The sequence below is a fragment of the Notothenia coriiceps genome, unplaced genomic scaffold (assembly GCF_000735185.1).
Source record: "Notothenia coriiceps isolate Sejong01 unplaced genomic scaffold, NC01 NC01_scaffold00011599, whole genome shotgun sequence".
In the NCBI taxonomy this organism is placed as follows: Eukaryota; Metazoa; Chordata; class Actinopteri; order Perciformes; family Nototheniidae; genus Notothenia; species Notothenia coriiceps.
Window position 1 is genome coordinate 248,643 of NW_011344300.1, and position 13,338 is coordinate 261,980.

Here is a 13,338-nt window from a genome sequence, read left to right on the forward strand (position 1 = left end):
GGTGATCGCCACGGCCTACCCCTGGAGGCTCAGAGCATCCTTGGGAGTCCGTTTCAAGAGACGCGTTCCGTGGAAACCAACTCCACTCCTGGAGACCGGGAGGGCCGTTTAAATCTCCAGGGAAATCGTCCAGATTCACAGCGACTCAACCCAGTGAGTGGCTAAGAGTTAAAAAAAGACATGATCAGCATCCAATGTACCAGAAAGATATGTTTAGTCTGGTTAAGAGGAATCAGAAGCAGACATCCTTTAGACCTACAGCAGGGGGAATGTCCATTATTACAAGCAAAAGGACAGTGCAGATAAATGCAAATAGACAAATTTGAAAGTCCTGATAGATAGAGGTAAGAGCCCGATTACGATGGCCACGACCAGGCAAACAAATTACATTAAATCATTGAAATCGCCGATCGGGCTCCATATATGGTTAAAATAGCAGATTGGTGATCGATGGTCCATGAGAATGAGAGTAACATCTACGTCACTTTACGGCCCCGCCCCCGTGTGGATTTGTTTTAATGTTTGAGGGCGCCAATAAACGACCAGCCGCTTTGGCATGACAAAACTATTATTTTCCGCCTCGCTCATGAGAGTAACAGCGCGAAAAATTTACCTGCCTCGCCTACTGATTTTAATTCAACCAATAGATCGAGCCCGAATCGTCGATTTCAATTGATTTTATGTTTGTACTGACACGGCCTCGTAATCGGGACATTTTTGAAGATCCACAAATCCACGGTTCATTACTTTACCATTTACTGATCGGATATTGGCAAAACTAATATTTCTGAAATGGTTTGACCGCCAATCTGACAGCTTTGTTTCCCCCAAAGGCGACGGGGCTAGTAATTTAATCCGCCGGAGTGACGTAGGTGTACTCATGTATACCTACGTTATATCAATTATTAGGGAGGTCATGATTTTTCGTATCAGGAGTTCAATTTAATATAATTTAATTGGACACTCACAAAGCTACACAGCATAATGTTTTCATTAGTGCTGGGCTTTTATCAAAAAACCAGATAAAACAAACACCTGTCACTATTTTTTTTTTTTCGGGCAATATTTAAGTAATAATGAAGGTTCTCCGATATAGTTTGTAATAGTTTGACCTTTAAAAAGTACACATATGATGACTTATGTTGAAAGGAATGAGGCCAAGTTTATGTTCCAGAACTAACAATGTTTTTTAAGACGAGAGTATTTACATATGTTATAAATTAATTAGAATATATATATGGATTTATAAAAATGACAATAAAATGGTTTCAGTCAACCATAACCATACAAAAGTCTTAGACGACATTATATTACATCAAGATGTCCGCAGGGATCAATAATAGATCATAGATAAATCAATCAAGAACACAGAACATAATTAAAAAAAAGATATAGCATTAATCCAGACATTATGTAGCCTTGTTTTCAAAAAAAATTAAAAAAATAAACCCTTAGTCAAAGAGGTTGTATTCTACAGGTCTGAATGTAAATCATTGCGTAGGTGATGTAGTGTGATCTGTGTATTTATTTATGGACATCCCGTTGGATTTTGACGTCATCGAAACAGGACATCAACACGCCACTTGCTTGATAGCACGAAAGGTCCGTTACGCCGGTTGTTAAACAACATCCGTTATGGGGAAATCAAGGTCTGAGCGTCCAAATGGTTGGACGATAACGAGGAAAGACAATCAATACGTAATAGTCAATCTGAGGTAACTGTGCGCTCGCCAATGTAAACCGTTAGAGCTCGAACTGGAGATGAGGTCTTATATATGAAATGTCTTTAAGGTAAGTATAAACTCAATCTGGTTTGTTACAAAAAATATTTGCCAAACTAATCGATTAATCTCTGCAGCTCTAATCACAAGTAGGGTACATTGAAGCTAATGTGGTCTTAATTTAACATAATCCTCCTCTCCCCTCTCAGGTTGAATGATTACGGCGACCCCCCGCAGAGAGTTTACTCCTCCAGTAACGGAGCCTCGAGGATCGGCGGTCGTCAGGGAAACAGCCGCACGTTCCCAGACTCGGAAAGCCAGGACAAACGTTCCCGACTCGGCTTCTCCCGCCCGTCTATGCCAGCTTCTTCCTCCTCCTCCTCTTCCTCCTCCTCGCAGCTGAGCAAGGACCCCCCCGTCTTCCAGCTGACCAACCGGAAGCCCCGCATCTCCAAACAGCCGGAGCTACAGGGTTTCCCCGGGTCAGCGCTGCCTCACAGGGGCTCTGACGGCTCTGATGAGTACAACAGCCTGATCGGAGCCATGGACAACGACCTGGACCGGCCAGAACCACTCTGCGCTGCTGAAACCCTGCAGGAGCAGAGCGTGCAGGCCGTACAGATCAAAGGTAGGGCAGAACTACAACATTTCAACTCTGAGTTGTGACCACTCAATGACCAGATAATAAAGTCTGAATGAAAGTAGGTATGCCAAACCCGGCCCCTTTTTTGTTGCGTTTCCACTAGGGATAGTTCCGGCTAGCGCGTACTTGTCCAGTTTTTCTGGCTCTCCAAAATCGAGGTTCTTTCCGGACCAACAACCGGCTGAGTATGCTAAACTAGTGAGAGAATCACTGGCAACTACAACAAAATGAACATATTTTACCATGATTTAATTGTAATACACGTTTCAAAATGATGCCGAAGTAACAACATACTAAGACCGGTTAGTAAAAACCATGAATTAATGCTTTGACAAGTCTGCAGACAAGACGGCAGGAGAAATGCGTGTTTTCTGAATGGAGATCGGCTAAGCTAACGCAGTATATGCTCCGACCGTCCACACTCACAACAACGGCCTATACAGACATAAATAAACCAGCGACTGTATTCACCATGACACAGACAGTCTGTGGTTTGTACTTGTTTAACTTCTGTCTATTTTCTGAACAGATATGAGGAGCTGTGAGCTCTGAGAGCTAACAGCTAACGGCTGATGTTGGTTTTGTGTTTCGCATTGAAGATGACGTCACGGCCTACACTGCGTTACTATAGTTACTACCCCAGTTCCTAAACTGTAATGGAAACGCAGCATAAAGTGAGCCTACAAAGGCCTAACGATACCGTACTAAGCCGTGCGAGGCCCTGCAGTGGAAATGCCCCATTAGTGATCTCAAAGATTACAAATGGATTAAAAAAAAACGACGTTATGTGTCTAGAACTAAAGGATTGCAAAGAATCAGTTGGAAATGTTCCCGTGAATTTTTTTTTAAAAGCTGTGCAATATTGACCTGTAATGTATCCAATATATAATAAAGCAGCCTTTCAAAGCACTTAAGGACATTCAACACAAAATACTTTTAACTATGATGATGCTAACAATACCATTTACATATTAGGCAGGTTACTGTCATTATACATTATTGTATATGTTATGTGGCGTTTAAGTCCTTTTAATAACTGATTGTGAAAGATCAATAGAATATATTTCTAAAAGTGAACTCACTCTCATCACCGTCCTTCGATGAGACCATGGATGACCCATAAGAGTGCTCAGCACTGTTAAAGAGACAGGAGAAAAATTAGAGGAAACGCTTGATCAGGATATTATCTATTACATTCAATTCACTAATCCAGTCCTAAAAGCAGGATCTCAAGAAAAAACATTTGTGAGACAATAGAACGGGTTTTTACCAAGTGAAAGGCGAAGGCTTCAGGTCCGGGGGGTTGGCCTTGGTGATATCCATCCTTCTTTTAGTGGCCATGTGCTTTTGTAAATGTATCACCCGGACCTTCATGGTGGGTTTGCGCTTGCGGCCACTTGTGCGGACCTTCACTAGGGAAACGACTTCATTGTCAAGTTCAGGGGCCGTGCCTTCAGGCTCAGAGGTGAGAGGCTCACTGCTCTGAACCTCTGCGTTCTCTGGATCTGGATCTGCGTTATCAACACTCCCATTGCCGTTATCTAAAACCACCTCAAGCCCATCATCATGGCTCTCTGGCAGATTATTTGCATTGTGATCATCAGTGTGAGTTTTCACGTGCCTTGCGAGGGCCAGCTCCCAGTTAAATGTCTTGTTGCATTGATCACACATGTAAACGCCGTCTTCCATGTGTGTCTGCTTGTGCTCTGTGCGGGCTGACAGAGAGTGGAAGGTCTCTCTGCAGATCTGGCAGCTGTACTTTTGTCCAGTCTTGTGCGTGTGTCTGTGTCTGTCAAGAGACTGCCTGAAAGAGAAGCAGCGACCGCAGTCATTGCACCGGTGGGGGCGTTCACCAGTGTGGATGACCCTGTGGGCGATTAGCGAAGAGGCAAACTTAAATTTCTTCTCGCAGTCTGGGCAGTCATTAAGTCCAACAGAGATTTTTTGTTGGGAAGGTGCCAGAACGTTGTTGTTATCCTCTGAATGGATTGAGTTTTCCAAACCGCTTAAATATTTTGGTTGTATCGCTTCTTCCCTTGCTTCGGCCACTTCTTCTTCCATTGTTGTCTCTGCAGGAGTCACTACCAGCGAATCTTCAGGCACCATGCTAGTGTCCGTTCCTTCAAAGCTGTTTTCACCCATCACCACCTTGATGTCATCGCTTGTGTCTAATTCGACCTCTGCGTAATCCGTCACTGTGATTATTTCAACTGCTACGTCATTCACGAACGATGCAGTGTGCCTGTCATCACTGAGGCATGGCAGTAGATCTGATTGGTCGGGATGTTCTTTAGGCTTTGCCACTCTACTGGGGGGAATTGCAGAGAGGGAGGACAGGATGCCGTTGTCCATACTAGAAGGTGGAACTGCACAGAAAAATACAAAAATGACACAAAAGGTATCATCATAGAGCTCTCTAAGTGAAAGATAAAAGATGCTGTTGTGCAAAGGGACTTACCATGTTGCTCTAAATGCCCAAGGTGTTTGTAGTGCTGGAGCAATTTTTTCAGGTATGTAGGCTCAGCTACCAAATGCACCCAATCCTCCAAGAAATAGCATTCGGCTCCAAGCCAGGAAATAGTCTGTGGATAATGCATGAAAACGCACATCACACTATATCCAATATAATTAAAAGAATATAACTTAAAAAGTAGGAAACCAAGACATCCCATTTGCAGATAAAGGGGACAGCTTGGATGTTTGAAAGCGGAGTTGTATAAGGTATAATACACTAAAGATAATACATAATGAGTGTATTACCTTAAGTGGATGCATTGGCAACAATGTGCTTCTTTGTTAGGGGGTGACAGCAACACCTACGTAAGGACCGACTTTAAAAATCAATATCAGTTAGGTATACGCTATATTAAGAATCTTTTTCACTACTTTAGCATGCCACGAGGCAGCTCAATATACGTTCCCTATGAGGATCTGAAGCCTTAATGTATGCTCACCTTGAAGCCACCAGATATTGGAAAAAATAAGTTGTGAAAATTACTACTTTATTTAGTTATTAGTATAGCTAATCTCAATGTTTTTCAGTATCTGGTTATTCAAAGTGAGCATGCTAGAACAGGCCACCAATTAGCACGGCACCATCTTGCAAACACTGCCAATTTGCATAAACTTAAAACTTATATTGATTTATTTAGGGACCTAAAAAACCGTTTTCACAGCAGCAGATTGTTTAACTGACCACTGGTACTACTATCTGCTTTCCCAAATTTCTATCAAATATAGGTTATACACTGACTATCGCTTATGCACGTATTCTTTGATGGTGACACACTGTTTACTTGTTATTAAAATGATCTTCCTCACCTGCTCGAGGTCAGGAACTGGCAACAGCTGAGCCAGCCGACAAAGGAACTCTGAAAACAGCATCTTCAAATCACTGTCATACTGAGGTCCATACTCAGCAGGGAAGACCTCCTTTAGAAGAAAGAAAAAATAACCTTTGACTGAATTTAGCTTAATTTCACAAGTAATGGCAAACAACATGTACAGGTGGATATTGCTCCACAGACGAGTAAGTGATACCGTCTTACCGAGAAAAAGTCTTGTCTCTCTTTGGGATCTTTGAGCAGAGTCTGGATCAACTCGAGAAAGTTAACCACCACTTCCTCCTCTTGGGATTCTTTCACCTAAAACATTGGCATGACAGTTACAGATATTACAAGTCTGGTACTGGATCATTTTCCTATGTGTTGTTGATTAACTTGTTGCCACAACTTCTCCTTACAATAGTTGATCTAAGACAGGGGTGTCCAAACTACGGCCCGGGGGCAAAATGCGGCCCTCAGCAAATTCAAAAATTAGAATGGAATATGGCCCAAACTTGTGCTTGTCTTATATTGTACTTCTTAACTATAAATGCAAAAAATATATTACACAGTAGTATTCATCTGTTAATAAGACCACTTTTCTAATAAATTCAGTTGGAAACATTTTCCAACATATCTTAGTTGATAAGAAAAAAGCCCAATGACTTAATTACACAACAAGCTTGAAATACACCCTTCCTATTTCTCCTTATTATAATCAATCTGAGGCTTCTGTTTTAAAGGATGAGCTGCCAACACTCACAAGCATCATTTGATTGATTTTGCTAACTTATAACTGAACTTATGAGGCAATATACCTCTAGTGAGTGGCCCAGCTTTGGACACCCCTGATTTAAGAGGTAAAAATTATTTGAAACTGACTAGAAACTGTTAAAACTGTAGACTATATCATTTACCAGAGTGGGGTGTGGTGATTTCATCTGGTCCAGATGAGACAAGATGAAGTCAGGATCCATAAACTGTTCACTCCGACACAGCTCTAGAATATACTGAGGAGGAAAAATAGACAAACGTTGTGATAGAATACGTATGTGATTCATACATCATTAGTTGCCTTTTTAAGTCTTGCTCCATCTTAAAGACATATAACATACGCTATGAATGCCTTGTGTCCTCTCCACTGTGACTCACCCTTGCTCTTAATCCCAGGTTAAGTTCCATCCTGTGCTTGCACATTAGTAGCTCTGGGACCATGTCCATCACAAAAGAGACAAACTCTGCCAGTTTCCAGTAGTTCATGACATCTTGTTTCTTCAAAATATGCCACATAGAGGCAGACATAAGTTGGAAAGGTGGGACCAGGAGGCGCAGTGATGAAAGAGGTAAAGGCTCACCTAAAACAGAAAAACAGAAAAGCCCTCAGACTGACAGTGGATGTAGCTGACCTATATGTCCTATTTATCCTAATTCAACTGAACTAATATGCAATTGGTCTACAAAACAAAATAAAATGTCTAGTGTTATAATTAATGGTCAGAAATATTGTTCAATGATGGGGAGTCAGACAGAGGCTGTAATTTACAGTTAATACTGAAGTCAGTCTAGTATTAATTTGGTGAAATTGATTTGAACAATAAAATGAAGTATGATGATGAGTCATAACATACAAACCCCCACGGAAATAACAAGATTACTTTTTAAGATGCTATGTTGTCCATCCCTAATTTTCGTTCAAGCACCAGGACCATGCTTTTGTTTATTCCCTTACTGTCGCAGGAATAGCGATGTGTTTTTAATTCAACCTTAACAGAAACACTGAGTGCATGTTCAATAAAGACAACGTTGCTCTAATAAAGTAAACTAGAGTAATGCCGTGTATAGCCTGTACATAACTTACACTTACTCGCCATTAAACTATACCAATCATATTCATATGGAAATATCTTTATATACAAACATACAGTCTACAGATATTGTGCATGCAGTATTATATGCGATGCTATATTAAACAAGTAAAGGTAAAGTTACTAACCGATAATCAGTATGCTAGTTTACGAAGCTAACCTGGCTAGAGTAAAAGCTGTGCTAACAGTCAACGTTATCTGAAATATCAACGACTTTTCCCACAAAAAAGTTGTTCTCTAAATTTTTCTCGGTTTCTTATTAAACAAACCTTTTGTAACAGCCATGAAGACACTTGAGTCCATCTTGTCGGTGTTGACAGTAGGAGTAACTGTTAGCTGGTGTTAGCTGCTTTGAGCTAACTAGCTACCCATCCACAGTAAGCTAGTGCCAAGAGTAACTAAATGACAAAGACGACACAGCTATGCCAAGGAAACTACAAAAGTCCTCTCTGAATGAGAGGGGCACTACATGGAAACGTATAAGTACTCAAAAGTATTATGGTAGAATTAATATGTCAGGAACCCCTTCTTCCTATATGTTTTTAATGGTAGGCCAGGTAACATTTTCTCTGTGTTACTGCCACCTGTTGGTCATCACCAATAGTTTTATTTTAGATTGCTGAGCGACCTGAATCTGAAAATGTATAAATATACTCAAAAAGATTTTGGATTTATGGAATATAGAGGTGCCACGTTGTTTGTGATCCAACAAACCACAACAATGCAGCCACACTAGGAATTACTTTACTCTTCATTCATTAACATCTTTGAAAGGCCAAAAAGAATAATACTTATATTTCGCCACTTACAATCAACCAACAGCCAAAAATAATAACCCAGTTAAAATTAATACAGACAGTAAGAGCTTAGTACATATTACCATGCAACCAAAGTTGGTTGATGAACACAGCCTCAAACACAAGAACACAGAAGCCTAAGGCATCGGAAAGGCTATCCTATCCTCACTATTCCCATTACCCATGTTTTTACATTTTCTTTAGATAATTGTGTTTCCAAGAAGAATTAAAAATTGCTTTTAAAAAAAAATGGTTTATGGTTCTAAGCTAACCGTTCAATACAGTAAATAATGAAATTGTAAGGCAAATGATGCTATCAATTTAGAGAATCCGAATGCACTTTCACTATCTGACGTGTTTATGATGCGCCAGCGGACGTCATTGTGTGCGTCTGATGCTGTGGTGAAACTATGGAAACTACAGTGTTCTATACAACGGACTACAACATGGATGTATAATAAGAACGAGGGACTACTGTAAACTCATCGAGAGACTCTGCACCGTGCTCTGATGCTGTTGTTTTATGCTTTATGAACGTGGACATCAGAGAAACATATTCTTCATGACCAAAGTTGTAATTGAAATAAAAAAGGAAAGTGAAATGGATGCTCGTCACCCTCTCCCTCCGGTCCACATTAATACAAATGATCCCAATACGTATGATTGTATGAAAATATCTTAAAATAAATACAAATGTATTTATTATAAACGTTAGTCCTTAACATCTATCACGGTGTATATCAACATTCAAACATCTTTTAAAAGTTGAACAAACTCCACACAGCTCAGTGAAATGTTGACTTTATTTGATCATTTCAGTAAAAACTAACATTCATATTTCTCTTTTTGATTATAATACTGATGAACGTTCAAAACAAAGCACTTTGGCAAGTTACCACATACGTTTTAAAATGCTTAATAAGCACCGTAACTTTCATGATATAACTTCTCCGTCATAATAGTTTGTTTCCGTGAACGGCCGACTGTTGTGTGACGGCAAATGCTGCGGCTGCAAGGTATTGTGGGGCAGCATTTTCTCCTCTCCTTTCGGTTAGGGAGGTCCAGTGGTTCCGAAGCTAAAGGAGGTTATAAAGGAAGTTTGAAGCCTCCTTTCCTTTCATTTGGAGAATTGGAACGGCACTTAACATGGCTGCTACTGACGTACTTCCGGGTCATTTCACTTGGTTAGGAAGGTTCCTAAGCTAAATGGACTTAATGTCTGACCAACCTAGGCTTGTTTGAGACATGCGAGACATGACTTGTGTTNAGCCATGTTTCAAAAGTGCTGATTCTCTGTCTGTTACTTTAGATGAAAATAAGGAGCCACTCCCCTCTGAGAGATATTTGGTTACAAAGAACACAATGGTGCTCTAGGAGGAGATTCAGGTGATAAGGTGTTACCTTGGTTGGTTATTGGCTAATGGTAACACAAGCCAAAAAATCGCTATGACATCATAAAGTGGGCAAAATCTGATGAGCTCATTTTCAGAAAGGTTTTTATATAAATGGATCAGGACAAAAAGAGAGCTAATCTTTTTTCCTGAAACTTTCAGAATCTCTTTACGCAGAGGGGACACGTGTTTATGTATAAAATAAAAGACATGAAAAAGTGGATTTTGTATAATAGGTCCCCTTGAAAAAAGTGATAAAACGTGCGCAGTTTCAGAGAGAAAGGGAGAGAGAGGATGACACCCGCTCCACCAAGTGAGACACCTGGACACCCTGAGGAAGAATCATTTGATCATGAAATTTGAAGCCCAGACTTTATAACTGGATTCACAGCATGTCTTACCAAGTCTCCTGACTTGCTCCGCTGAGATATAGCATTGCTCTCAGGGATTTAAGCAGCTTAACGCTTGTTAAAAGATTGATGTCAATATTTAGGAGTATAGCACTTGAGATTTAGAAAGTAAAGCTCATCCAAAAATTCACTGTAGAGGCTCGCCTCAGCAAGTTTATGTGTGTGTTCAGCGAGTGTAATTCACACAGTGTTCCCTTCTTTCCTTTTCATCAAGGAATGTAGGCCTTTTCAATTCTTAACTTCAGAGTTGTCCTAATTAAATCATGTTCATGACTTTTGCATGTGCTAAATATTCATGGTAAATGTTGTTTTCAAAAACTCTGATCCACCTATAAGTTGCTGTGCATAAAATGTCTCATCTAAGAACACACATCAGCCTCTGAACATTTATTTCTATAATCACTGTCACCAAGTTAACAGAATGTGCAGTGTGGCGTGCACACTTTACATAATAGGCCTGTATGAAACCATCGCTCAGAGGGCATTTTACATTCTGAATATTTTTCTGGAATGATTATAGATCAGCCATGTGATGTTTTGACAAGCATAGTCCACTTTGAACTACTTTAGCTTTTTACTCACTTGAACTGCACAATAATGGCTGCTTGCCCCAAGAGACCCATCCTGTTACACTCTGTTTTGGAAAACATTGACCCACCTCTTATTTACAATGTATCGGGGGATTAGGTAGAATCAGAGAACTAGCAATACATAGAAAAAAGACTCCGATGTAGATGTCACATTTAAGGTTAGGCAAATGCTATTATTTTCTTGTCCATCTTTACTAATGAATGCTGTTGAAATGCTCAAATGTCAAGGGGCTGAGTCAAGGCCAGAATAAACGCTGGGGAGTAAATGATTCTGACACAGCTTTGACGGACAAAACAAAAGGCTTGGGGAAAGGAAAATAAACCACTTTGAACACAAACTGTTGATCCAGTTCATTTAAGGTGAATAGATGAGAAGGCAATCAAGTCGCAGTAACAGCTCATGACATGTTTTGAAAGTTTTGTCTGTTACTCATGCTTTTTTTTCAGTCAGAGTGGAGTCCTTGAAGTTAAGGATCAGTCTGTCACTTGTGTCCCCTATCCTTCTCCATTTTCCATTTTTTCTTCTTTCTTTCTCAAGAATAGTTCCCTTTCTTTCTCTCTGTATCAACTATTCTCCCTAAAGGCGTGTCCCCCAGGCAAACTTTGGTACTGATTACAGGCACAAAGCAGATTAAGAAATACATTCAGACACAGACAATGATTTCATTCTGTATGCCAGGGGCAGTTTGCATTATGCGTGTGAATATTAGTCACCTGCAATATCATGCAAAGGCCTTTTGTGTTGCTATTGACTGGAAAGCTTGTCTTACCTCTTTCATGAATATTTTTGGCTTAAATGAAAAGCATTACCTCTGCTATAATACTCATCAGACAGAGCGTGCAACGACGACGTGTTGATAATACCCCAAAATGAGCGTTGAATGAGGCAAGCATTGTGGGTAAATTCAAAGCCAGTACCTTCTTGCTATGCTATGTGGATATGAGTTTTTCAACTGGTTGAAAATGGAACAATGATAAGAAGTTAGCAGTATCCTTGACAACAATGTCATTACAATAACCACAATGCTCACTAAAAAAACAGAAGCTTTAATGTATACTTAACTTTAACCTGTGCCACAAAGCTGAGTACATCATTTTTTAGACTGATTGTTCGCATTTTACTGCGTAATTGTGTTCAACCGGCTGTATTACACAGAGGAGACTAAATGCTTCTACTAAATGGTTGGATTGTTTAGTTTTTTAAATGATACACACACCTATGTGCCTGTCTTCTTATCAATACAGTTTCCAATTGCCTGTTCTTTAGCAATAAATGTGCCATGAATATATTTCTTCAAACTAGAAAACGGCTCATAAAACTGTCATTGTGGAGACTCAGCAGATAATTACACACTTCTGGTGGCAAATACCATTCCTACTCTATGTTCACTTCACTTTCCTGAGCCCTCCATCTTCTCTAAAGCCCTTTTTATTACTGCTTTTCTTTAGTTCTCCAGTCTTTAAAACATCTCAATGACTCGCATGCAATTAGGAGCTTTAATCATGTTTGAGAAAGAATGTGAATGATTGAAACCGTTTAAAAAAGGGAGGTTACCCATCTGTGGCAGAGCAGAGAAATCTTACAACAATGGAAATATCCTTCACCCCTGTCTCATCTGATGGTTCCTCATACTTTCTATTTATTATTTTTCTCTTTACATTTGTGAACATGGAGTGAACATTTCTGAATTGAAAGATGCGAGATATTCTGCTTTGATGCAGTGACAGAACACAATCTGGAGTTAGCAGTCCTTTAACCTGTTGCCCTTAGTGGGGATTAGTAGTGTTTCAATGTTTATCTGTTGGGAGGTCAGGTGATCTGAACCAAGTACGAGTAGAAGGACTATGAGTCAGGGGAAATGTGCTAGCCTCTAGTCTAGTCTATTTCATGCAGTGTATAGCTCAAATCTTTTTTTTAAAAAGCCACAAAGAAAATAGGTGATAAAGTGCATTGAGAACAACTGTGCTGTCGAATCAATGATTATAATAAAATTGATTCATCATGTGAGTGAGGATTCACACTAGGGCTGCACGGTTTTGAAAAAAACTGACATTGCGGTTTTTTCCCCCTGCGGTATATATTGCGTTTTTTTTTTTTTTTTGTGACCAACTTTTTATTGTTGTTTTTTTTTTTTTGCCCTCACAAAAGGGATTTATACAGATACAAATTATATAGACAATACAAAAAGAAAAGACAAAGAAAAAAATATAGGGAATCCCTTTCCCATGCCACCCCGTCCCTCCCTCTTCCCACCCATCTTGCCATTTCACAGAAAATCCTACCTGATGTTTTTTAGCAATCGTCTGAGTTCATCTATATATTATTTATATTATAGCATAACAATTTATAGCATAACAATTTATCCACATAAGATACATTCATACCTTTTTTTTTTATATTGCGTTTTTTTTAACTATATTTAACCGGATGAAGGATTTTAGTCACGGACGTCTGGATCTTAACTGGTTGACTCATCAAACCTTAAGTCATGATCTAACATGTCATGATAATGCAGGTTGCTTACCCTCAAATAAGGGGGTTCATCTGTGAATGAAGAAGAGTGGTGTCTAGAAGGGATCCAAGAGATTAAACGTATT

The 13,338-nt window shown here is 39.7% G+C and overlaps 1 protein-coding gene across 2 annotated transcripts in view; it reads right to left on the reverse strand.

Annotated features, from left to right (window-relative positions):
• The window catches only part of LOC104946825 (zinc finger protein 11-like), a 24,715-nt gene extending 16,613 nt beyond the window's left edge, over nt 1-8,102 (reverse strand). The window contains exons 1-8 of one of the 2 annotated variants that reach the window (XM_010772712.1): nt 7,822-8,102; nt 6,840-7,042; nt 6,605-6,697; nt 5,913-6,008; nt 5,686-5,796; nt 4,823-4,946; nt 3,635-4,730; nt 3,447-3,499 (exon numbers count right to left, since the gene is read on the reverse strand). In XM_010772712.1, coding sequence (XP_010771014.1) covers nt 3,447-3,499; nt 3,635-4,730; nt 4,823-4,946; nt 5,686-5,796; nt 5,913-6,008; nt 6,605-6,697; nt 6,840-7,042; nt 7,822-7,855 — 1,810 coding nt within the window. In that variant the 5' untranslated portion in view covers nt 7,856-8,102. Of the gene's footprint in view, nt 1-3,446; nt 3,500-3,634; nt 4,731-4,822; nt 4,947-5,124; nt 5,352-5,685; nt 5,797-5,912; nt 6,009-6,604; nt 6,698-6,839; nt 7,043-7,821 lie in introns of those variants that run through there. The other variant, XM_010772713.1, reaches the window with a different exon arrangement.
• Between the last annotated feature and the right edge of the window lie 5,236 nt (nt 8,103-13,338).